General features: G+C 40.6%; 3 protein-coding genes across 4 annotated transcripts; 2 read left to right on the forward strand and 1 right to left on the reverse strand.

Moving 5' to 3' along the window:
- Positions 1-676: 676 nt before the first annotated feature.
- Positions 677-5,343, forward strand: LOC102701858 (pentatricopeptide repeat-containing protein At5g08305-like). The gene is made up of 2 exons (XM_015841985.2): positions 677-3,367; positions 5,146-5,343. The coding sequence occupies exon 1, from the start codon at positions 878-880 to the stop codon at positions 2,339-2,341; it is 1,464 nt and encodes a 487-aa protein (XP_015697471.2). The 5' UTR covers positions 677-877; the 3' UTR covers positions 2,342-3,367; positions 5,146-5,343.
- On the reverse strand, positions 4,135-7,106 carry LOC102700743 (serine/threonine-protein kinase PCRK1-like). 2 transcript variants are annotated; one of them, XM_040528135.1, is made up of 5 exons: positions 6,927-7,106; positions 5,922-6,369; positions 5,557-5,817; positions 5,339-5,458; positions 4,135-4,762 (listed from the first exon to the last, which is right to left on the reverse strand). In XM_040528135.1, the coding sequence occupies exons 1-5, from the start codon at positions 6,935-6,937 to the stop codon at positions 4,238-4,240; spliced, it is 1,365 nt and encodes a 454-aa protein (XP_040384069.1). In that variant the 5' UTR covers positions 6,938-7,106; the 3' UTR covers positions 4,135-4,237. The 2 variants fall into 2 exon arrangements, with proteins under 2 accessions (XP_040384069.1, XP_040384070.1); XM_040528136.1 differs by lacking the exon at positions 6,927-7,106 and adding an exon at positions 6,750-6,878.
- A 7,047-nt stretch (positions 7,107-14,153) lies between these two features.
- On the forward strand, positions 14,154-22,343 carry LOC102702133 (ABC transporter G family member 25). Its single transcript, XM_040528002.1, has 15 exons — positions 14,154-14,410; positions 14,515-14,588; positions 15,970-16,218; positions 16,572-16,635; positions 16,752-16,895; positions 16,992-17,026; positions 17,417-17,490; positions 18,062-18,789; positions 19,207-19,503; positions 19,902-20,348; positions 20,423-20,571; positions 21,094-21,383; positions 21,473-21,597; positions 21,703-21,855; positions 22,031-22,343. Exons 1-14 carry the CDS (start codon positions 14,154-14,156, stop codon positions 21,851-21,853), a joined length of 3,084 nt encoding a protein of 1,027 aa, XP_040383936.1. The 3' UTR covers positions 21,854-21,855; positions 22,031-22,343.
- Positions 22,344-22,731: the final 388 nt, after the last annotated feature.

Below are 22,731 nucleotides of genomic sequence, written 5' to 3' on the forward strand. Positions count from 1 at the left end.
GACGCGCACAGGATATCGCCGCCGCTTCTTGCGTCTAGCAGGAAAGAAAATCGCATCAGAGCAGGTACAAATAGCAGGGCTAGAAGACAGCTGTAAGAATATTTTAAATAGATAAGAAGGGAGAGGGAAGAGAGAAGAGACGTGAGCTACTAATTTATAGTCAGCTGCACGTGGACTTCTTGTAGCTAGCTATTGTATAAATTGACTATTAGATTGACTATAGATAAATTAAAGCTAGTAGTTGGCTATACTATTAAATGCTCTTGAGATATGGAAGCTATGCTCTGACAAGATAGGACCGGTTGAGGGCTAAAGCAAAATTTAGTTGTTGGTTGGTTTACGAACGGAAAGCATAGCTGCAAACGTCATATGTTTGGAGATCCATTTTTATAAATCTCTCGATCTTATTTATTCGATAATTTAAAGTGACTATGGTTTAATTTGAAACTAAATATTTGCTAATGCTCTTTTGCCACGTACTCAACAGGACGCCAACATGTTCTACTCATTTTAAATCCTTAATTTATTATTTTTTAATTTAACGGATAAAATTATTTTTATAAAATCAAAGACCAATCTTTATCTATTCTTATATAGACTTTCTGTGTATCCAACCACGTTAGAGCCAATTATTATGGTGATAATCACGATATTGTAAACCTTGGTTCAGTGCACATCGAGCTGAAACCAATATCACCGTTGGAGCATGCATCAGCTCTCAAACCATACCACATTGGAGCACTTTGCTTAAATTCGTTCATGCAATCTTCACAGCAGGTCATCGGCTGAATTGAACTGATGATGTGTAATCGCTTCATCGTTCCGTGACATCATCATCGCATGATAAATTTTGTTCGACGGGGATCTCTTGTGCCGGATGCCGCCGCCGCCGCCGCCGCACCTCCTCCTCCTCCGCCGCCTCGACGGCCGCGCCGCGCTCTCCACTCCCCTCCTCGACACCCTCATCCGCGCGGCCTCCGCCTCGGCGCCGCACCGCGCCTTCTCCCTCTTCCTCCTCCTGCTCCGCTCCGCGCTCCGCCCCTCCCACCTCACCTTCCCGTTCCTCGCCCGCGCCGCCGCGCGCCTCGCCTCCCCGCGCGCCGCGCTCGCGCTCCACGCGCAGCCGCTCCGCAGGGGGCTCCTCCCCGCCGACCTCCACGTCGCCAACTCCTTCGTCCACGCGTACGCCGCCTGCGCGCTCCCGGCCCTCGCGCGCCGCCTGTTCGACGAAATCCCCCGCCCGAACGTCGTCTCCTGGAACGCGCTCCTCGACGGCTACGCCAAGTGCAGCGACCTCCCCGCCGCGCGCCGGGTGTTCGCGGGGATGCCCCAGCGGGACGTGGTTTCGTGGAGCGCCATGATCGATGGGTGCGTCAAGTGCGGCGAGCACCGGGAGGCTCTTGCGGTGTTTGAGATGATGGAGGCGTCAGCGGCCCGCCATGGGGTCAGGGCGAACGATGTCACAATGATCAGCGTTCTGGGGGCTTGTGCGCACCTGGGGGACCTTGTGCGGGGGAGGCAGATGCACCGGTACCTGGAGGAGAATGGGTTTCCATTCAACCTCAGACTCGCAACCTCCCTCATCGATATGTACGCGAAATGTGGGGCAATCGTTGAGGCACTCGAGGTTTTCCAAGCTGTGCCGGTGAAGAGTACTGATGTTTTGATATGGAACGCTGTGATTGGTGGTCTCGCAGTTCATGGGATGAGCCGGGAGTCAGTGCAGATGTTCCAGAAGATGGAGCATTCTGGGGTTGCACCGGACGAGATCACATACCTTTGTCTGTTAAGTGCCTGTGTGCATGGTGGTTTGGTGGATGAGGCTTGGAGGTTCTTTCGCTCGCTTGAAGCTCAAGGGCTGAGACCACATGTTGAACACTATGCTTGCCTTGTCGACGTGCTTGGTCGAGCAGGTCGTTTGGAGGAAGCATATGGTGTCGTTAAGTCTATGCCGATGAATCCCAGTGTTTCTGTACTTGGTGCTCTCTTGAATGCCTGTCATCTCCATGGATGGGTGGAGCTGGGGGAGGCAGTCGGCAGGCAGCTTGTCCAGTTGCAGCCAGACCATGATGGCCGGTACATTGGTCTGTCCAATATCTATGCTGTTGCTAGGCGGTGGCAAGAGGCAAAAAAAGCGAGAAAGGTGATGGAGGAGAGAGGTGTCAAAAAGGTTCCTGGATTTAGTGAGATTGATGTTGGCAGAGGGCTCTGCAGATTCATTGCCCGAGATAAGACTCACCCCAGCTCAGAAGAGATTTATGCTTTGCTGAAACTCATAGCAGTGGATATGAAAATGAAGGATGATATCACCATTCCAGATTATACCTGTATGTACTGCTAGCAAGATGGTTGCAACTGTGGACTTCTCTCTAAAAGAATCACACACAATTTGAATTGTGCAAGGGTGTTTGCAGCTCCCAATTCTGGCTGCATACACTGAATTTATAATTTTATATTGCTTTGAGGAAGTAAAACTACCAGCTACGGCCTAATTGTGAGCAAACATCGGAGGCAGATAATTGAATTTTGAGAAGAAATGCATGTGAGACATGTTTGCTAATGACAACAGAGATATCGAAGTATGGGTGCGACAATAGTCTTAGATGTTTCTGAGCTGCCTTTCAGTATAAGCTAATCAGAGCACCGAGAAAACATTTACAATCACAGTAACTCCATGGTTGTTTCTGTTACAAAACAGATAACATAAAGCATCTGGATCAGCTTTCTTCAGGAGCAGTAACTTGTGTCTTCAACGACAACTTGTATGGACTATTTGATCATCAGACAGGAAATGAATATTTCAAGTATGAAAATTTGTGGACTATTGCAACAGATGGGACTTTTCTTTCTTGAAAACCAAACAAGTATGTCTGATATGTCACTCATACAAATATGGCTGGGTCCACTGATTGTTTGCATGATGCACAAGGTGATGTTGCACTCTGATTACTGTGTTTCTATAGATGGCTTCAACTGCAACTTGTATGGACTATTTGATCATCAGACAGGACAAATGAATATTTCAAGTATGAAAATTTGTGGACTACCGCAACAGACGGGACTTTAGTTTCTTGAAAACCATACAAGTATGTTTGATATGTCACTCATACAAATATTGCTGGGTCTTCTGATTGTTTGCATGATGCAAAGGTGATGTTGCACTCTTATTACTGTGTTTCTATGGATGGCTTCAACTGCAACTTGTATGGACTATTTGATCATCAGACAGGACAAATGAATATTTCAAGTATGAAAATTTGTGGACTATTGCAACAGACGGGACTTTAGTTTCTTGAAAACCATACAAGTCTGATATGTCACTCATACAAATATGGCTGGGTCCTCTGATTGTTTGCATCATGCAAAGGTGATGTTGCACTCTGATTACTGTGTTTCTCTAGTGCAACTTAAATTTTCAATGCTTATAACAAGTAACTGAGATGGGGCCTTTGGCCTAGCCTTTGTTTGGACATGGAGCGATTTTCGTACTTGGCATCCACAGCATGTATGTTAGATTGGTGAATTGTGTCATCCTAATAAAATAACTTACAAAGAATGGCAAGTGATATTTAACTAAACAAACAATGCTTGCTTATAGAGAATGGTACACAAAGAGCAGTCAGGAAACATGGTCAATGCCTCCATGCTTTTCTTTACATTATCTTTTCTTTCTTTTATTTTCAGAGTGAACTTTTCTCTGATTATCAAACTAACATATTCAAATATAATTCGTTGGCAAATTCTGCTCCTCCATTGTTCTACTACGAAAGGAAAATGCAACTTTGCATAACTACACATATACAAAAATGTAACTAGATCCCAAGAGATGCACCAAGTGGTAAACCTAGCAAAGTGGAACTACTGAGCTTCAGGCCCCGCCTGAAAATTCTTATTTGGTGTATAAATACAGCTCAAAGTCATTCAGCAAAGCAAAGTTAGACTGTACAGTAGTATTTCTACTCCAAAAAGGACTAACTGAGCTTGATTTCTCCAGCTCTGGTAAAAATTTGTAGCCTCAAACCGTATAGAGAACCAACTTCATTTGACCCACAATATGCAGACCTACCCATAATTTAGTGGCGCCAGCACTGGGCTACACCAAACCGTTTGTTTGCAGTTATTGTCTTCTCTGACTTGTGTTGTAAATGGCAATACCAGGTGACGTTTCACCCTTGCTGTTTTTGCTACTAACTAAGCAAGTTAGAGTGCAGAAAACATTTTATCTCTTGATACCGTGTCATTGTGTTCTCACAAGCTTGGGTCTCCATCTCTGCCATGTAAACCATCTCTGATCCCCAGCTTTAATATCAGCAAATCTTCTCTTCAGGTCAATCCCTTTTCTTTTCTTTTCATCACGTACCAATTCTTTTGACTTGCTGATCAGGGGATGCTCTGGTGTTCCGAGATCACTGCTGTCGATGATCTTCTGCACCATCTCCAGCACCTCGCTCATCTTGGGGCGGTGCCTAGCATGGCGTACCAGGCATTTGTTTGCCACTGAGGCAAGCTTGGCTGCTGACTTCAAGCTGTACTTCCCTTCAAGCCTTGGATCCATTATAATTTCAAGCTTCTTGGCGTCAGAAGAGTAAGGCTTCACCCACTCTATAAGGTTCTGTTCACCCCTTGGTCTGTTCCGGTCTAGAGGTCGCCGGCCTGTGAGGAGCTCGTAGAGCACCACACCATAGCTCCATATGTCGTTCTTGCTGCTGAGGCGTCCTGTATGGATATACTCAGGAGCTGCATACCCAATAGTCCCCACCACCTGTTTGGTTTGTCAGACAAAAAGAGCATTTTCAGAAGAGATTAACAAACACACCTAGCAGTTGAAGCTATGGAAAAAAATAGTGGATTTTAGAATCTTAGCAACACGTGTGATCAAACGTTGGAATTGGGAAACAGCCAGAAAGCTAAGTTGATATTAACCAGTCAGAAGAAAGGCACCTGCCTTTTCTGACCGGTCCTTGTGCACTTGCACACAGACTAACCGAAAGTGCCTATCCATGTCCTGTGTTTGGATTGTTCTGTTGTGTCAATTTCTTTTGTTTCCACAAGGCCATTAACCGAAACTGCTCGATCAGATCAGGACGACAGAATTGTTCTATGTTCTAACAGTAATAGCCATTCTAATTTTGCTTTGTATGACAGGTAAGAAAGATTGGAAGAACTACATCGAAGCTTGCTCTACTGTGGATTGCCTACTGAGCAACATCCAATGTGCCACCTCTGAAACCATAGTATATATGTCATTCAAAATATGCCGGCATGTTGCAGTGAGAAGAGATGCCTCAAGGAACTGTAAATGCTGGGCAAAAAAAGGATAGTTCGTCTAATCACGTACAGCAGTGGAGACATGGCTGCCTTCTTGAGGTCCCAATCTAGCCAAGCCGAAGTCTGACAGTTTCGCATTCCAGTTCTCATCGATCAGAATGTTGGAAGGCTTCAGATCGCGGAATATTATCTGGAGAGAAGACCAATTACGTCAATGCTGATGATGCCAGGCAAGTGGGAGAAATTAAACAGGTGAGGCAGAGAAATCAGACCATTTCTGACACTGACCTTGATTTCAGATTCTTCATGGAGATACTTGAGGCCGCGGGCGGTGTCGAGCGCCACCCTGAGCCGCATCGCCCACGACGCCGGCCTCGGCGACCTCGACGACAGGTGATCCGCCAGGCTCCCGTTGGGCATGAACTCGTAGACGAGCAGCAGCTGCATCCCCCTCTCGTCGTCCTCGGCGCAGTAGCCGATGAGCTTCACCAGGTTCGGATGATCCACCACCCCAAGAACGTTCACCTCCGTCACCCACTCCTTATGCCCCTGCACCACCACCACCGTCGGAAAACCACCTCAGCTCACCTTGCTCGCATAGTCGCATTGCCGGAATTTATCGAGCTCTGGTGTCACGTTGTGGGTAAATTTACCTGCAGGCCTTTCCGGCCGAGCTGCTTGATGGCGACCTCGACGCTCCGGCGAGGCTCGAGGACGCTGCGGATGGTGCCGCGGTAGACGCAGCCGAAGCCGCCCTCGCCGAGCACCAGCGAGCGGCTGAAGCCCCGGGTGGCGCTCTTGAGCTCCTGGAAGGTGAAGATGCGGAGGTTGTTCGACCGCTGCGGCAGCGACAGCTGCCGGTACCGGCCGAACGACTCGGCGCTGATCTCCGACGACACGTTGAGGGAGCACTCCGACCCCGACCGCCGCGCGTCGCGGTCCGTCGACGTGCTGCTGTTGGACCGCGCCGACAGCGACCGCGTCGTCGCCGCCACCACGGACGCCGCCGACCGGCCCCGCCGCTCCTCCCTCTCCCAGGCCGCGAAACCGAAGCACTGCATCGCCCTCGACATGCTCCCCGGAGAAGACGCCTCCGCTGCTCTGCACCAGCGTCACCGGAAGACGGTCAGTTCTTGTCCATTCGCGCCAACCGAACAGTACTAATTCTAATTCATGTTTTTTCCAAATTTCCACACAGCACAAATCAATCATTTAACAACTAAACCGCCATTCTTGCACAACTGAAAACCCAGAGTTTTTAGTTTTAATCGAACCGGAAAGTACTTGATTCTAGAACATGATACAATATACCTCTCCATTTGCCAATAATCAAGTTTATGATTTCCAAAGAAACAAACAAAAAATAATAATCTCATTTTGATTGGAGAAAGGGAAATCATTTGAGTGCCAACAAAGAAACGGATCGATCACCAATCACACAGCAACCAAATCTCGAAGGAAGAGGAAAGAAGAAAACGAACACAATCAGCCATGGCAGAAGAATTCCCAGTTTTTTTTTTCAAGCCCAGCCTCCAACACCAACGCCAATCATCGTCAATGGCGTCGTCACCGTCACCCACCCCCAACAGACGAATCACATCCCACCCAAGCAAGCAAGCAACTAACCAACCAAAAGCTTCCTTCCTCTCTTTGCTCACCTGTGTGGCATGTGCTAGCTGAGCCGCCTCCGCATGGAAGAGAAGAAGAAGAAGAAAAAGACGACGAACAGCAGCGAACGGCGTCGTGGATGGTCGGATCTCGCCTCGCCAGGAGGGCGAAGGTGTGGGAGAGGAGGATGGCGCGCTTTGTGTGCGATTAACGGGTCAACAATGGAGGAGGGAGGGGGGGGGGGGGGGTTGTTTACCGGCCGCTGTCCAGATCGTCCAGAGCGCACGGCCTCTCTTCTGGTTGTCTCTTTCCGTTTGGTTGGTCTCTTTGCTTGCTTTGGGGCGAGAGAAATGTGAGGTGATTGGACAGCGAGAGGGCTTAAATGTTGCGAAAACGAGGTGTGGTGCGGAGACGAAGCAGAGGCGAAGGAGTTGAACGGGAGGGGCTCACCAACAGGAGAAGAACTTTCATCTGTGGGAGGCAGGATGCAGCGGCAGTGGTTTTAGTTTGGACCGGCCACTGAGATGGACTAGGCTTCCCATGATAGGTTTTGGTTTTTTCACGGTTAAGCTCCGCAAGCTATTAAACAGTGCCTTTCGTTATGAAAGTTTCTTATAAATTTTTAAAAACAAAACATTAACTTTGTAGCAGCAGTTAATTCTTTCGTTTATACCCCAAATAGCTGCAAAAAGTTATTTAATCCTTCGATCTCGGTTATCTGAAGGCCTAAGGTGGGTGGACGTAGAATTATGCCCTTACGAAGCGTGTTTTTTTCTGCGGTACCTGCAAGGTATCACGCGCTGTTTTTTATGAAGGTATTACTATTATTATTAGTACCTAAGATTGCATAGAATTTTCTTTTGAGTACTTTTGTGTACCTTTAGGAACTAAAATTGTCATATTGCTTAAAATTCTTGCTCAACATATAGCACGTGGTCCTAGTTGTGAAGTCATGGGTGGAATATTAACGTCACCCGTACCTGATCAGATATGCTAGGCATATAGATTTGTAAGAAAGTAACATGCACTATTGTTGTAGTTTTCTGCATTAGTTGTTTAGATTTTTAGATCGACATGTTTTTGGTACTAGTTATAATTTCTGTAAAAGAACTATATAAACCATATATTTGGAATTTTTTTGGTCCAATTGCTGCAAATTGCTGAGAATAAACAATGTAATCGATAGTAGTACGAAAGCAACTCTATCCCAGCCACCTAATCGTAAAGTGCAAAGCTTTTAGCGCTAAACTATCTTTTGCTCCATATATAACAATGCTGATTTTTCCTTAGATATGCACAGCTAGATAGTAAATAATAATAATGCATGCCATGTTGTTCCCTAAATTATAAAACGCGACATGTGATACGGTGATACCAGGCATGTGAACAATGAACCTAGACACTTGTCCATTGATGAAACTTGCAGGCATCAACTTCTCATCCAATGAACACTTGCCAAGTAGGTTCTCTCTTTTTGTTGGGTGGGTGACATATCTAATAAAGATAATATTATCATGAGGCTTGGAGAGCTACCATACCGACTATAATTAATTAGGTTCATCAGCAATCAGTGGAGACCGTCAATATTTAATTACTGGTAAGAAACTGTTTCATTGAGACTCGGGGGTGATTTTTGGCTTATTTAGCGAAAAAACCAAACGACAAATTTACAAATAATAAATAGTTTATGAATAAATTCTTTTATACGTGTTTTTAGTGATCTAAAAGCTAAGGCCGAACAATAAGCTATGATAAAAGCCTCCAAATCTACTCCAAATTTAAGGTTGAAAATTCAATTTTGCTTATAAGCACAAGCAAAGGAGGGTCTGTCAGTCATATTCTCCGCTAGTAAAGTACATTATTAATTACATCCTGTGATTTCAGGTTACCTACCTAATCGCTACAGCCCTGTCTGAATGATTTGGATACTAGATGACACTGTACTCGCTTCAGGAGAAAAACTTGCGGTATGCTCTGACCTGGTTATTGCAAGTTGCGCAGGTTTTAACAACGATTATGACTGCTAATAATCAACCAGCAAAGTCAAAACTTCTCTCTGTTCCATCTTTCACCTTTGCTTTCGATGACTTCCTCCCTCGTGTGTTTTGGTGGTCTCTGCTGACTTTTCTCTTTGCCACTAAAATTAGACAGGTTTCCTTATATGCTGGTTGAAGTTAGCTTTTCCCCTCCATGCCATTGTTTTAAATTTATCCATTGGCCAATAAATCAACGGGGAAAAAGGCGTATTTTCCCTTAAGAAAATTCATGTGTGATTGTCAAAATTTTATTTTTCATAGGTTATATCCAACCGTTAATAAATTGTGTTGTACAACGATAGCAATTGGGTAGAATATAACAGTTGCATGCATATGTATGGAACAATTTATAAGTAATAAGACTTTTGGATATAACATATGAGAAATAAAATTCTGATAGTCACATATAAAATTTTCCTTGAGAGCAAATGCACCTTTTTTCCTTTTACTTAATGTCAACTAATGTTTCATTAACGATAGTGACATTATTGAAATTAGGTGGTTATATCTCGTCCTGTTTCTCAGCAAAGTCGATAAATCAACCAACAATTATGAGGTTGATAGATTTAAAAAATGGTATGGAGAGAAAGAGCCAGTTTCAAGTGGCATATAAGGAAATCGGTCTAGTTTCAGTTGCATATAAAGAATTCTCCATCTCTTTTTTAACTGAAAATTGTGGCATTCCTGAAACTCACTTTTGATGTCGGAACATATGCTATTAAAAAAACTTACTGTTTGTCTTTGAACAGATAGTTTTGAAGAGTTGAAGTTCTACAAATTTTATGTATACTAGCTAAATACCCGTACTTTGCTATGGAGAGAGATGATGCTAGTATTGTTTGGAACTTGTTTTGTAGAGATGAAAAATAGAGCCAATATATAGGACTACTTTAAAATAATATAGTTTATGGATGACAGATTCACTTCCACCACTACTTAAAATAGTATAGATGAATACTTCTACTCCACCATTGTTTCCTGCCTATTTCTTCCTCCGCCCCCTATTCCAAAATAAAACTATTTGTACCAACCACCCTTTCTTTCAAAATAGACCTATTTCTCTACCTGCTTTCCCATCTTAACCAACCATAATGTTATGATCACTCTCTATTCAAATTTTCCATGTATATTACTTTCTCAACTAATCATAAGTTCATAACCTCACTTCAATCATTCTTAAATATTTTCTTACTACCCGTGCTCAGATATTGAAATGGTTACAAAGAGAGTAAATTACATAGAAAATCAGTTGGACCATGATAATATATGATATGCAATCCTTCATAGATAGCTGCAATTTTACTGGAATATATTTGTTACTGCTTCCGTCCCATAATAACTTTATTTTTTATTTTTCCGTATCCAATGTTTGACCATTCGCCTTATTTAAAAATTTTGAACAAAAACTAAAATAATTAGTCACGCATAAAGTACTATTTATATTTTATCATGTAGTAAAAAAATATTAATCGCAAAAATATTTCAAATAAGACGAAGAGTAACTGAAAATGACTTTATTTTGGGACGGATGTAGTATTAGCTATGAACTAAGCACTAAATCATGGCACTAATTAATACTACAGTCATTTAAAACTGCTGTGGTCAAAACGATCTGCCCAAAACACTTCTTTTGGCGTATATCTGAAATATTTATATACCAGTACAATATTGCACTGTCAGCAGTCCTACAATTCCATTGGCGAAACATGCCATTTAGTTCTTATTTAAAGAATGGTAGGAGAACTATCAAATTCATTGCATTAAAATTTTGAGGAAGAACACATGGTAAGTAGTTGGTGAGATCAATTGGTAAATAGTGAGCCTTAATAATAACAACTCTGTTAGATTCAGACGGACATGGGCTATCATCGAATCTTTCAATTTGTAAGTTGCAGCGGCTGCTGCCGTTGCTTCTGCTTTGTTGGTCAACTTTGTATCCGGCAAGGAATCTTGATTAGTACCAGAACTTGGATAAATTATGGCTTGTTTAATTTGCCCATCTAATTTGTTTGATCTTATCAGCAAATCAAGGTATCATAATGATATCTAGACGCTGCATGTCTTGGCGCCCCAGCAAGAGACAGGACACTGAATATGATGAACTTCCCTGCAACCATGCTTGATTTTATTACTGCTACTTCCGTCCCGTCCCATCCCAAAATAAGTGCTCTCTTTCTAGGTGTGTTGTATCTGTTACAGAATATAAATATTTTAAGGTTATTTAATCTAAAGATATGTTAAAAAATTCTTTTAGTTACTTTAATGGTTATTTTTGAATTTTAAATTGATTAGATTTTCTTTCTAAGCATCCGATTGGCTCTACAATAATTGTGGTGATTAAAATCACTCAGTGCAAAAATATTTATATTATGATACAAAATTTAAATCCTAAAAATACTTATATCTTGGACCATTAGGAGTAATATATTTGAGGTTGAAGCATATAAGGTCCAAAAATAAGTTCTATTGAAATATGTGCTATTGAACTTTTAAAGTATCTCAACTGGACAAATGGCCCATACACATTTGCTTCTAAAAATTGAGTTTCTTTTTTTTTCTTATAAATACGACAATGGCCTTTTAATATATAAAAACATGCAAAAAACCTCCCTTGGAACATTTTCTGAACAGACACTCTAGCGGTGTAACCCTTCATGGAAAAAAAAACACACCCTCTGTTAAGCTGTTAAGGGGGCACATGCAAAAATCCACTCACAATAACCTTTTGCATCAACCTTCTCCAACGATCGTCTACCATATTATAAAATATGGTACATGGGAGGATGTTTTTTTTAATAAAAGACCCTCCTAGAAAGTATTGGGACATAGATACGTAAATACTTTAAACGAAAAATACACTCTTTATAAAATATTTTAAAAATTAAATACTACCTCCGTCCCTAAATGTTTGACGCCGTTGACTTTTTTATACGCGTTTGACCATTCGTTTTATTCAAAAAATTTTGTCAAATATATAAAGTTATATATATGCATAAAAATATATTTAACAATACACGAAATGATATAAAAATAATTAATAATTAAGTAATTTTTTTAAATAAGATGAACGGTCAAACATGTATAAAAAAAGTCAACGGCATCAAACATTTAGGGATAGAGGAAATATATAAATATATGCCACTCTCTCTTAGTCTCTGGAGCGCGGTCCTATTACCCATACTCAGGCCTTGTTTAGTTTCAAAATTCTTTTCTAAAAAAATCACATCGAATTTTTGGACATCTAAATAAAGCATTAAACATAAATGAACCAAAAAACTAATTGCACAGTTATGGAAGAAATCTTAAGACGAATCTTTTAAGCCTAATTAGTCCATGATTAGCCATAAGTGCTACAGTAATCAACATGTGCTAATGGCGGATTAATTAGGCTCAAAAGATTCGTCTCGCGGTTTCTAGGCTAGCCGTGAAATTCGTTTTTTCATTCGTGTCCAAAAACCGCTTTCGACATCCGGTCAAACGTTCGATATGATGTTTTTATCAAAAAAATTTTGGCAACTAGACTGGCCCTAAGAAAGCAGAGTTTGCTCCTTATCATTACGCTATTCCGCCATTGAGGCCCATGTATTGCTTTCTCTCTCCTTAATACTAAACTAGACTGGCCCTAAGAAAGCAGAGTTTGCTCCTTATCATTACGCTATTCCGCCATTCAGGCCCATGTATTGCTTTCTCTCTCCTTAATACTACTTTTCTTTTCTGTTCCCAAGCTCACGGACACTGATTAATCAGCGTACGTCTGCTTACCTGCCTTAAGGCTTAATCTGCTAGTTAGTCGATGCATACTACTAATCTTTACGATTTTATAGAAGAGTAGGTTGACTGATTGAGCTAATGAAACCTGAGATAAACGGAAAAACAAATCATGCGACCTCCTCATTTTGCTATTTTCACTTATACTTGTAAGCTAAATTATTAAATTTCAACCTTAGATTTTAGACAATTATAAATTTATCAATGGTTTGAAACGTTATCGTAAGACTGCTACTAGAAAATTACGAACGGTCATTCCAGTGATATTCTTGTAATTTAGAAAAAAAAACTAATAACAAATTTGAAAAACCTAAATTTAAAGTTGATTTTAGATTTTTCGCATAGCATATTTTTCAATGTTTGTTGTCCCATTAACCAATCGAGCAGGACGTGAGCATATAGACGGCTTTGCAAATAATCCCGTGGGGGCAGCTGCTCCAATCACATCATCCTGCTGATAATTCCTCACAGAATTAAATTGCCTCGGCTCCACTTCATCTTAAAAGAAGAAAAGTACAGAGAAAGAAAATGTCGTCGTCTTCCTCCCTCCGATCCTAACCCAACCAAACCCTCTCTCTCTGACGTACACGCGCGCGCAAGGCAAGCTCGCGTGATACTCTGACCGTGTCTCGTCCAGCGACTGTACAAACTAAGACCTTGTTCCTTTTGTAAAATCTTTTTAAAAAACATTACATTAGATATACGGACATATATTTAAACTATTAAGCATAAGTCTAACTGAAAAATAAAGTACAGATTCCATCAAAAAATTGTGAGACGAATCTTTTGAGCCTAATTAATCTGTCATTAACACATATAGGTTAATGTAACACTTATGGCTAATCACGTACTAAATAGGTTAATGTAACACTTATGGCTAATCACGTACTAAATAGGTTCAAAAAATTCGTCTCACGATTTCTTTTATAATTGTGTAATTAGTTCAATGTTTATGTATATTTATTGCTCTATTTATGTGTCAAAAATTCGATGAGTTGTTTTGAGAAAATATTTTGGGAACTAAACGGAGCCTAAGGGGGTGTTTGAATCCCCTTGACTTTTTTTAGTCCATGTCATATCGAATATTTGGCTACTAATTAGAAGCATTAAATATATATTATTAATAAAACCCAACCGGTATTTTGGACTATTTCGTAAGGCGAATCTATTGAGCCTAATTAGTCTATGATTAGTGGATGTGATACTACATTAAACATTTGTTAACCGTGGCTTAATTAGGCTTAAAAAATTTATCTAATAAAATAGCCTATATTTATACAATTAATTTTATTACCAGTTTATATTTAATACTCCTAATTAACGTCAAGAAAAAAAAGTCACCGGATGCCAGCAGCCACTAAAGCCATGGTCTTGGTCTTCCACGCAAGGTACAAAAGCTACGCTAGCTGGGGCTTGGCCTCGACGGGGTCAGTGCCTGTCAGTCATCACCTACCACCCCACCGGCCAGCTCCCATGGCGGGCTCCCTCGCCGCGGCGGCAGCGGCGCTGTTCTTGGCGGCGTCAACGCTGCTGCTGCCCCCGGCGGCGCGGTGCCAGGTCGTCATCCCGCCGCCGTCCAACTCCACCCCGCCGGTGCGGCTGCCGCCCGCCCCGCCGCTGCCGCCGCTGGACCAGGTCCCGCCCGCCGCTCTCATGTCCAGGATCGACGCCGTCCGCGCCGAGCTCGCCGCGGAGGTGCAGGCCAAGTACGGCTTCTGCATGGCCAACGTGTACGTGTCCCCTCGCCGCCGCCGCCGCCGCCGCCGCCGCCGTATATATTTTGCGCCGTCCATCCTGAGACGAGAGGGTGATTGATTGATTGGTTCGATCGCAGGGAGGAGGATTTCAGCCAGGCGTTCAGCTTCCCCGACACCGCCTTCGTCTCCGACTGCGCGGAGCAGACTCAAGGTGTCGTAATCTCTCTCGGCTTGGTTAAATTTAATTTTTGGCTTTGATTTAATTAAGCAAGAAAGAATGAAAACACATCGTAATCTGGCTTAGATCGAATGGATTTGCTTCTGGGCAAGAAAACCAGCGACTTTTGCTAGTAGTTGGCGTTGCCTCTTGTTTGTCTCGGTCAAGTTCCCGCGTGATTGTGTTGCAGGAATTTTTGGTTGTATTTTAATTTGTTCGAAAACGCTGAAACTTGGATGCCGTGAACGAATTGTTCAGTAGGAATTTTGCTTTTGAATGACAACTCAAATTGTTTATAGATTTAGGTAGGGTTTGGCGATGATCGAAGAGAAGATGATAACGTAAATTGAGATTTCTTATATTAATAATAAATAATTAAGCCTTAGCTGTTACGAACTTTACTTTTAGATAAGAATATTTTCTAAAAATATGTCCGTTTAACAATTCAATAAATACGCTCTCGGGACAGGAGAGTTAGCATTTTTAGCTTGCTGCATGTACGAGTATGGGTGATTTTGGGCCGTTGGATCGCGAACGAACGGTAGAGATCAACCAACCACCGCAGTAGGGAAAGCACAACACATCGCCGCTCTGCTTTGCCGCGGGGAAATGCGCCGGCAGCCACGGCGTCGCCGGCGCGGCCGCGGCGGCCTTCAAGCGCTGGGCGGAGGCTTTCGCTCCAGGCCTCCAACCCTCCTCCCCGACCGCAGCTCGTCTTCGTGATGGAGAGCATCGCGGTGGCTCCTCGCGCGCCGTGGTAAACTCGAACCCCAACCGTCGATCCCCTCATTTCCTTAAATCCTCGGCACGAGTAGGGTTGGCAGTAGCGGCGACGAGGAGAGGAATGCACTTTTTGGGAGTTCCTTCGGTGAACGGTTTAGGGTTTGTTCCTTTGTGTTGGCGTTGGTCCTCTCCGTGAGATGGTGGAAGGGGATTAGGAATTTAGTAGGGGACTGGAAGATGTAGTTGTCGTTAATTTCTGTTTATGTTATGCGGCAAGCTCAGCTTGATGCCAACATTTGAGTAAGGCAATGGATTACTGAAACAGTTAACTAGGTGATGACAAAGTGATTGTTCGATGTGTTCGTAAAATACTCATCTGAATTTTCCTTAATGAAACTGAAGCAGGCAATATAGGAATTTACAGTTTACTATCACAATCAAGATTGTAGAATGATATAAAGTGTTAGTGCCATAGAAAAAGGCGAAATCCAGGAGTTTGAGACTTTTGAGTTCAGTTCTGGCTTATATTGTACTCTCTCTTTTATCTGATGCTGCAACGTTTTGGAGGTAGCGTTAGGGTGCTGGTAAATGCTAAAATTTCTCAAAGCAAATGTATTATGATTTAACCCCTCAAAATATTGTATACATGCAGGGGAAATGACTGGAATGTTGTGCGAGAAAGCGGACATAGAGATATATGTTAAAAGCTTGGGTAAAAAACCCAGCACGAGGGTTAGTAAGAACTGTGACCAAAACTCATGGGCACTAGGGTGTCAGCCTGGCTGGGCTTGCTCAAGACAGGATGCTAATTCATCATCAGGAGTGGTCCCATCCAGTGCGGTTAATTGCAGGCCATGCTGTCCAGGTTTCTTCTGCCCTCGTGGTCTGACCTGTATGATACGTAAGTTCTTTCCTTCCAACAAATACTCCAGCATTAAGTCAGTTTTACATGACTAGATGTTATTGTACTCTGTAAGGTCCTGCAAAGTCGATCATTGTTATAAAATGTGCTAAGACTTTTGAATGCTAAATGTTCAAGATTGTAAGTGCAAAGAGTCCTTGGAATTCTTTTGATGCACTTGGTTATTATTTTCCGTTGCCTATTAGGGAAACTTTATAGGTACAGAATATACATCTTATTTTCATCGAAATTACATATCATATATAGTAAATCACCCCCCTTGTTTCTTTTGTTGGTATTCATAGTTTCTTATTCTTTGCTGATTAGCTAACATTCACTCTTTTTTGTCACAGCTTGTCCGTTGGGTGCTTATTGTCCTCTAGCAACATTGAATGAAACTACTGGGCTTTGTGATCCGTAAGGGGATTTTCATTGGCAAAACTACATAACAACATCACCAGTTAAATGTTCTTCACTTCATAATAATTTCATAGCACATGACTGATTTTTTTTGTGTTTGAAAAAAATGCCAGGTACTCTTACCAAATAACTCCAGGATCGAACCATGCATGTGGCACTGCAGATTCTTGGGCAGATGTGATTACAACTGATGATGTCTTCTGCCCTCCAGGGCATTACTGTCCAACAACAACCCAAAAATTTAACTGTACTGAGGGGTGCTGTCTCTACCCTTTACCCCCTCTATGATATATCTGCAGTATATTTTTACATTGTTCTGTTGCTGATTGCTATTTATAACTATCTTTTTGCAGGTACTATTGCCGTAAAGGTTCCACAGATGAATATAGTATGTATATCTTGTCTCCACATCATCTTGATTGGGAAGCATGATTTAGAACTATTACTTATCTAATTTATGGTGATTTAGTTCAAAGTTGTATTATCAGTAAACCTCCACATCAAATCTAACACTTTAATGTTTATTCTAGAGTTGAACTATCGCTTGAAATCATAATAACTGGGTTGCAGTTACTCCAAGTACAAAATTCCAATTTCACTGTCTAATATAGATTTATTTAATTAAATTTAGATTGTCTAGTGAAAAAATATTGTCTCAAATTTCTTTAGGTAATGCTGCTGCAATACTTTCTGATAAACATATATACAAATTAGATTTGCTATTGTTTCCTTTTGGAATATATTGTTGGAATCTCAACAACTTCATATACATTTGCAGAGTGTATTTGGAAAAATACATGTAAGAAAAATTCAACAAAAGAACAGACCGCTTTATTCGGTGGCATATTAATTGTATGTACCAGCTTTTACCCCTTTTCCTATTCTCTCTCTGTTTGTCTTTGGGTGTTGACTATTATGTGTTACCTGAAAATTGGCATGTTTTTACCCTACACCCAAAGGATGCCTCCCATGGTTCAAATTTGAGATGAGACATTTTACACAAATGTATATAAAGTCCTAAAATTTGTGTTTTGGCAGGAAATATTTTTCTCAGCAACAGCCTTTTGATATCACTAACTCAATTTCTTTTTATTCATATAGTTGTTCTCTGGTTGAGTTTATAATCTGCGCCTCATATTTTTTTGAACAGAAGTCCTATCTCCTTTCATGTAGATATGACCATTACTTCTGTTTCATTATAATGCATGCAAATGATATAAGTTGCAGGTTTCTGCAATACATGAATTTATTTTAGTATCTGAGTTTCTCTCACATGTCAGCTTTCATCAAATATCACCTAAAAAAGAGAGAGATGGATGTTCATGAATATTTATTTATTATTTTTTAAAGAGTATTTTAAAGAAGGTGCACAATGTTTACTATTTTGTGCTAAATTTCTCTATTTTTCATGTTCCTTTTGCAGGTTATCTTGACCACTGTTTTGCTACTGGTGTACAACTGCTCTGATCAATTCATCAGAATTCGAGCTAAAATATTGTCTAAATCTCGTAGAAAGGCTGCAACAATTGCACAAGAATCAGCAACAGCACGTGAAAGATGGAAATTAGCAAAAGAACTTGTACTAAGTCATGAGTTAGAAATGTCCGAGTCTTTTGATACGCCCGAACAAATAGCTGCATCATCTAATGGGGTGCGGCATGCTACTGAAGGTAACGGTAAAAGATCTAAAAATCGCAAAAAACTAGCACATGCGCGCACTGAAAGGTACAGGCGTGCATATAGTCAAATTGGCAGGGAAAGAGTTCTGCAGCCAGATAATGATAAATTAACACTGTCCAGAGTAGTGTATCTAGCTGCCGAAGACAGACAGCGAAGGCCAATGTTTGAAGTGGTTTTCAAAGGTCTAACACTATCCATTGGAAAAAAGAAACTTCTGCAATGTGTTACTGGGAAACTTTCACCAGGCAGGGTAACGGCTATCATGGGTCCTTCTGGAGCAGGGAAGACTACTTTTCTCAATGCTGTCTTAGGTAAAACAGCAGGATATAAGAAGGAGGGGTTAGTTCTTATAAATGGAAAATCGGGATCAATGCAGTCATATAAGAAGATCATTGGTTTTGTGCCACAAGATGACATTGTCCATGGGAACCTGACGGTTGAAGAAAACCTATGGTTTAGTGCATGTTGCAGGTACTATTATATACATGCATATAGTGTATAGCTTGTTTGCTTTCATAATTCATTATTTTCCTCCATTAAATGCCATTAAGCACGCTTAGATCAGATCTTATGAGCTATGACACAGCATTGCAAGACTTATCATTGACTAATGTAATTTGCCTAGTATTAAATATGATCTGTCATCTATGTTTGGGATTCATTTTTGCCAACCACCCTCCCTGATAGATAATTAGCCTTAGCTCTCAGATAAAATATATTGTTTGCCTAATGACTTCAAGTGATAGCTGTATATGCTCTTTAGTATTATAAATAAAAAGAAATGATACCATCAAATTTATTTTAGCAGTTATTTTCATGAATGTACTCTACATTGTCATAAAAGTAATTAATTTTCTTATACAAACATCTTTTTTTTTCTGGAGTAAGGTCAAGCAAAGGCATGTCCAAAGCTGATAAGATTATAGTTCTTGAACGGGTTATTGGATCATTAGGGCTTCAAGAAATCAGGAATTCCCTTGTTGGGACAGTGGAGAAACGGGGTATTTCTGGAGGACAAAGGAAGCGTGTAAATGTGGGGATTGAAATGGTTATGGAGCCTTCTCTTCTTATTTTAGACGAGCCAACCACAGGCTTGGACAGTGCTTCCTCTCAACTACTTTTAAGAGCTCTTCGCCACGAAGCACTCCAAGGCGTAAATGTTTGTGCAGTGATTCACCAACCAAGGTTTGCTTATAAACACTGCATTATTAATTTGTCTCCTTTCATAAAGAATCAGCACTCAGTTCTTCAAATGACATAATTAATGACTCATTACTAATGATATACAGAAGCAAAGTATTACTATGAATTAGTTCATCCGATATACTGCTTTTCAGTGTCCAGGTCACCTATCAGTAGGTATCACGAAATTTAGGAAAAAAAATCTCATACATAGTAATTCTAACCTTTATATACCATAGTCAGAAGAAAAAGAGAAGTGGTCAACCTGTCATTTACCTACCCCCCCCCCCCCCCCCCCCCCCCCCCCCCCCCCGTGAACTAAAATATTTTGTTTTAAAAACTGTTTTTACTTTACACAAATACAAACTTGGATCTGACAATTATTATTTTTTGTTACACAGCTATACTTTGTTCAACATGTTTGATGACTTTGTTCTTTTGGCAAGAGGTGGTCTTATTGCTTACCTTGGTCCTATAAGTGAAGTTGAAACATACTTCTCAAGCCTGGGGATTAAAGTGCCTGAGCGTGAGAATCCTCCAGACTACTATATTGACATCTTAGAGGGAATAGCAAAGACTAAAATGAGGGGACATGCTGCTCCTAAACACTTGCCACTTCTTTGGATGCTACGTAACGGATATGAAATTCCAAAAGATATGCAGAAAGATCTTGAGGATATTAATAATCTTCATGAGTTATATACCGTTGGATCCATGTCTAGGGAACAGTCTTTTGCAGATCAGTCAGAGACCGCAGATTCAGTGCACCAAAATGTTAGGCAATCATATGGTATACTGGACAGGAAAACACCCGGTGTACTTGCACAATACAAATATTATTTAGGAAGGTAAATCAATTTCTTTAATTTCTCTTATTTGCTTGGGTGAATCAGTAACTCTACAATCAAAATGATATTTTCAGGGTAGCTAAGCAACGCCTACGTGAAGCTACACTACAAGCTGTTGATTACTTAATACTGTGTATTGCTGGCATATGCATTGGAACAATTGCTAAAGTTAGTGATGATACATTCGGTGCAGCTTCATATGGATATACCATAATTGCAGTTTGTAAGTCAGTTTTTTAGCTGTTTTTAGTAACCTCTTAATTTTCCATCAAGTAATGCATCTTTATAGAGGACAGAATATATCACTACCACATAATTTGTAGCTGGGCTATAAAATCACTTCTGGTAGGTGACCACCTGAATACTGCTTAACCGTACTTTAGAACCTTTATCCTTTATTAAAACATTATATCATTACCTTTCTAACTGTATCAAATTATCAAGTAGCAACATACACAGTTCACCCTCGAACATGTACCTGGATAACATAAAAAGTGAATTGTTAGAAAAATAGGGGATAATACATCTCAACCTTTTCTTTTGTCACATAAAGATATACCAGAATTTAGCAGTTCCATTTTTGCAACATAATGATTATACAACAATAGTGTTGTATTTCCTTGCAAAATAAACTATAGTCACACACAGGTCATATATATTTCTCTTCTTCTTAAGACAATGATACACAGCACTCCCTGAAAAAGGTACAGTAACATTTTAGCTAACTTTACTGTGTTTTGTACAGCATTGTTATGCCAGCTTGCGGCACTGCGGTCATTTTCACCAGAAAGATTGCAATATTGGAGGGAGAGAGAATCTGGCATGAGCACTCTAGCTTATTTTCTTGCAAGAGATACAATTGATCATTTCAACACCTTGGTGAAGCCAATTGTCTTCCTCTCGACATTTTATTTCTTCAACAACCCACGATCTAAATTTATTGACAACTACGTGGTGTTCTTGGCACTAGTTTATTGTGTAACTGGCATAGGATATACTTTTGCTATTTGGTTTGAGCTAGGATTAGCTCAATTGGTAAGTAGAATAATTTCAATATTTTCATCATGGCATATGCGTGCAATTCCAAATCACGTCATTAGGCTAAATGAACTTTGCTCTTGCAGTGTTCTGCGTTAATACCTGTGGTACTGGTCTTGGTAGGCACTCAAGCAAACATTCCAAATTTTATAAAGGGATTATGCTATCCCAAGTGGACACTAGAGGCTTTCATCATTGCAGGAGCCAAAAAGTTAGTACTGTTCTGTCCTCTAATCAGCATTCGATGGGTATATTTATTAAGTCTGTATGTGCCACAAGCTATATGAACATTTTTCTAACGCATTTTACCCTTCAGATATTCTGGAGTATGGCTGATTACTCGATGTGGAGCATTGCTAAAAGGTGGTTATGATATCAATAATTTTATTCTTTGCATCGAGATTATCATGCTCATGGGTGTACTCTTCCGGTTTATTGCGCTGCTTAGTCTGTTGAAGCTAAAATAGATGTAAGTATGCAAATCATCAGATCATCTCCATTCCACTATGGTTTACTCCTTCCAGTCGCCAATATTTGACATTGGGAGTACTAAATTGTATTACCGACTGGAGAGAGTACATTTTTTACTGACAAGGATAAAAAATCTTGAGCATGTGAATTGGATCATCTTATGGACTTGACAGGTAAAGACAAGGATTGCGTTTTGTTATCTTGAGCACCGAACAACAGAGGAGCACTGTGGAATTTGTACATAAAGGTTGCTGCAACTGATAGAAACTTTGTACAGATTTACAAAATGTTTAGAGTTGGAACACCACCCAATCTTTTCCAAATGTTTGTATATACTACAGAAATGACACTGTTATACATGTCAATTTTTTCACGAGGGGTTATACATGTATATTTGCCTCTACACTAATAATATTTTTTCACATGTTAAAACCTTATTTCCTGAGTATTTGGGAGATACATTTTCACGTGCCATTTTGTGTCAAATTTTGAAACGGACAAATGGAAGTTTTTAATTTCCAGCAGCAGTAGAATAAATACGGAGTATATATTTCAGAGATTTTTTTTCTATTTTTGAATTCTAAAACTAAACTTCACCAAATCTTATTTTCATTTAGTGTGGCAGTGATTTTGTCGTGTTGTTTAGACTGGCTTGACCAAAGGTTCAGATTTGAACCGGAAATAACTTCTGGTAGAGTTCAATATAAAAAATAAAATAAAATTAGTGTCTAATTTTTTTAAAAAAATAAAAGTTCAAAATAAAAAACTATTTAAGACAGAAAATACATGCTTCAGGCTAGGAGATGGGCTGTGATGGGCCTACTAGTCAATTGGGCTTCAGATTCCAACCACATCGAGGCCCAAAACCCCCTCC

The sequence above is a fragment of the Oryza brachyantha genome, chromosome 10, assembly GCF_000231095.2.
Source record: "Oryza brachyantha chromosome 10, ObraRS2, whole genome shotgun sequence".
Taxonomy (NCBI): domain Eukaryota; kingdom Viridiplantae; phylum Streptophyta; class Magnoliopsida; order Poales; family Poaceae; genus Oryza; species Oryza brachyantha.

Bases quoted from the DNA above. Each gene is read 5' to 3' on its own strand.
- LOC102701858 (XM_015841985.2), top strand. From the start codon at position 878: ATGCCGCCGCCGCCGCCGCCGCACCTCCTCCTCCTCCGCCGCCTCGAC.
- LOC102700743 (XM_040528135.1), bottom strand. The intron at 5,818-5,921 runs GTAAATTTACCC...GTGGTGGTGCAG, and splicing joins TCGGCCGGAAAGGCCTGCAG to GGGCATAAGGAGTGGGTGAC. The intron at 5,459-5,556 runs GTCAGTGTCAGA...TCTTCTCTCCAG, and splicing joins ATGAAGAATCTGAAATCAAG to ATAATATTCCGCGATCTGAA.
- LOC102702133 (XM_040528002.1), top strand. From the start codon at position 14,154: ATGGCGGGCTCCCTCGCCGCGGCGGCAGCGGCGCTGTTCTTGGCGGCG. The intron at 18,790-19,206 runs GTACTATTATAT...TTCTGGAGTAAG, and splicing joins TGGTTTAGTGCATGTTGCAG to GTCAAGCAAAGGCATGTCCA. The intron at 21,384-21,472 runs GTAAGTAGAATA...TTGCTCTTGCAG, and splicing joins AGCTAGGATTAGCTCAATTG to TGTTCTGCGTTAATACCTGT.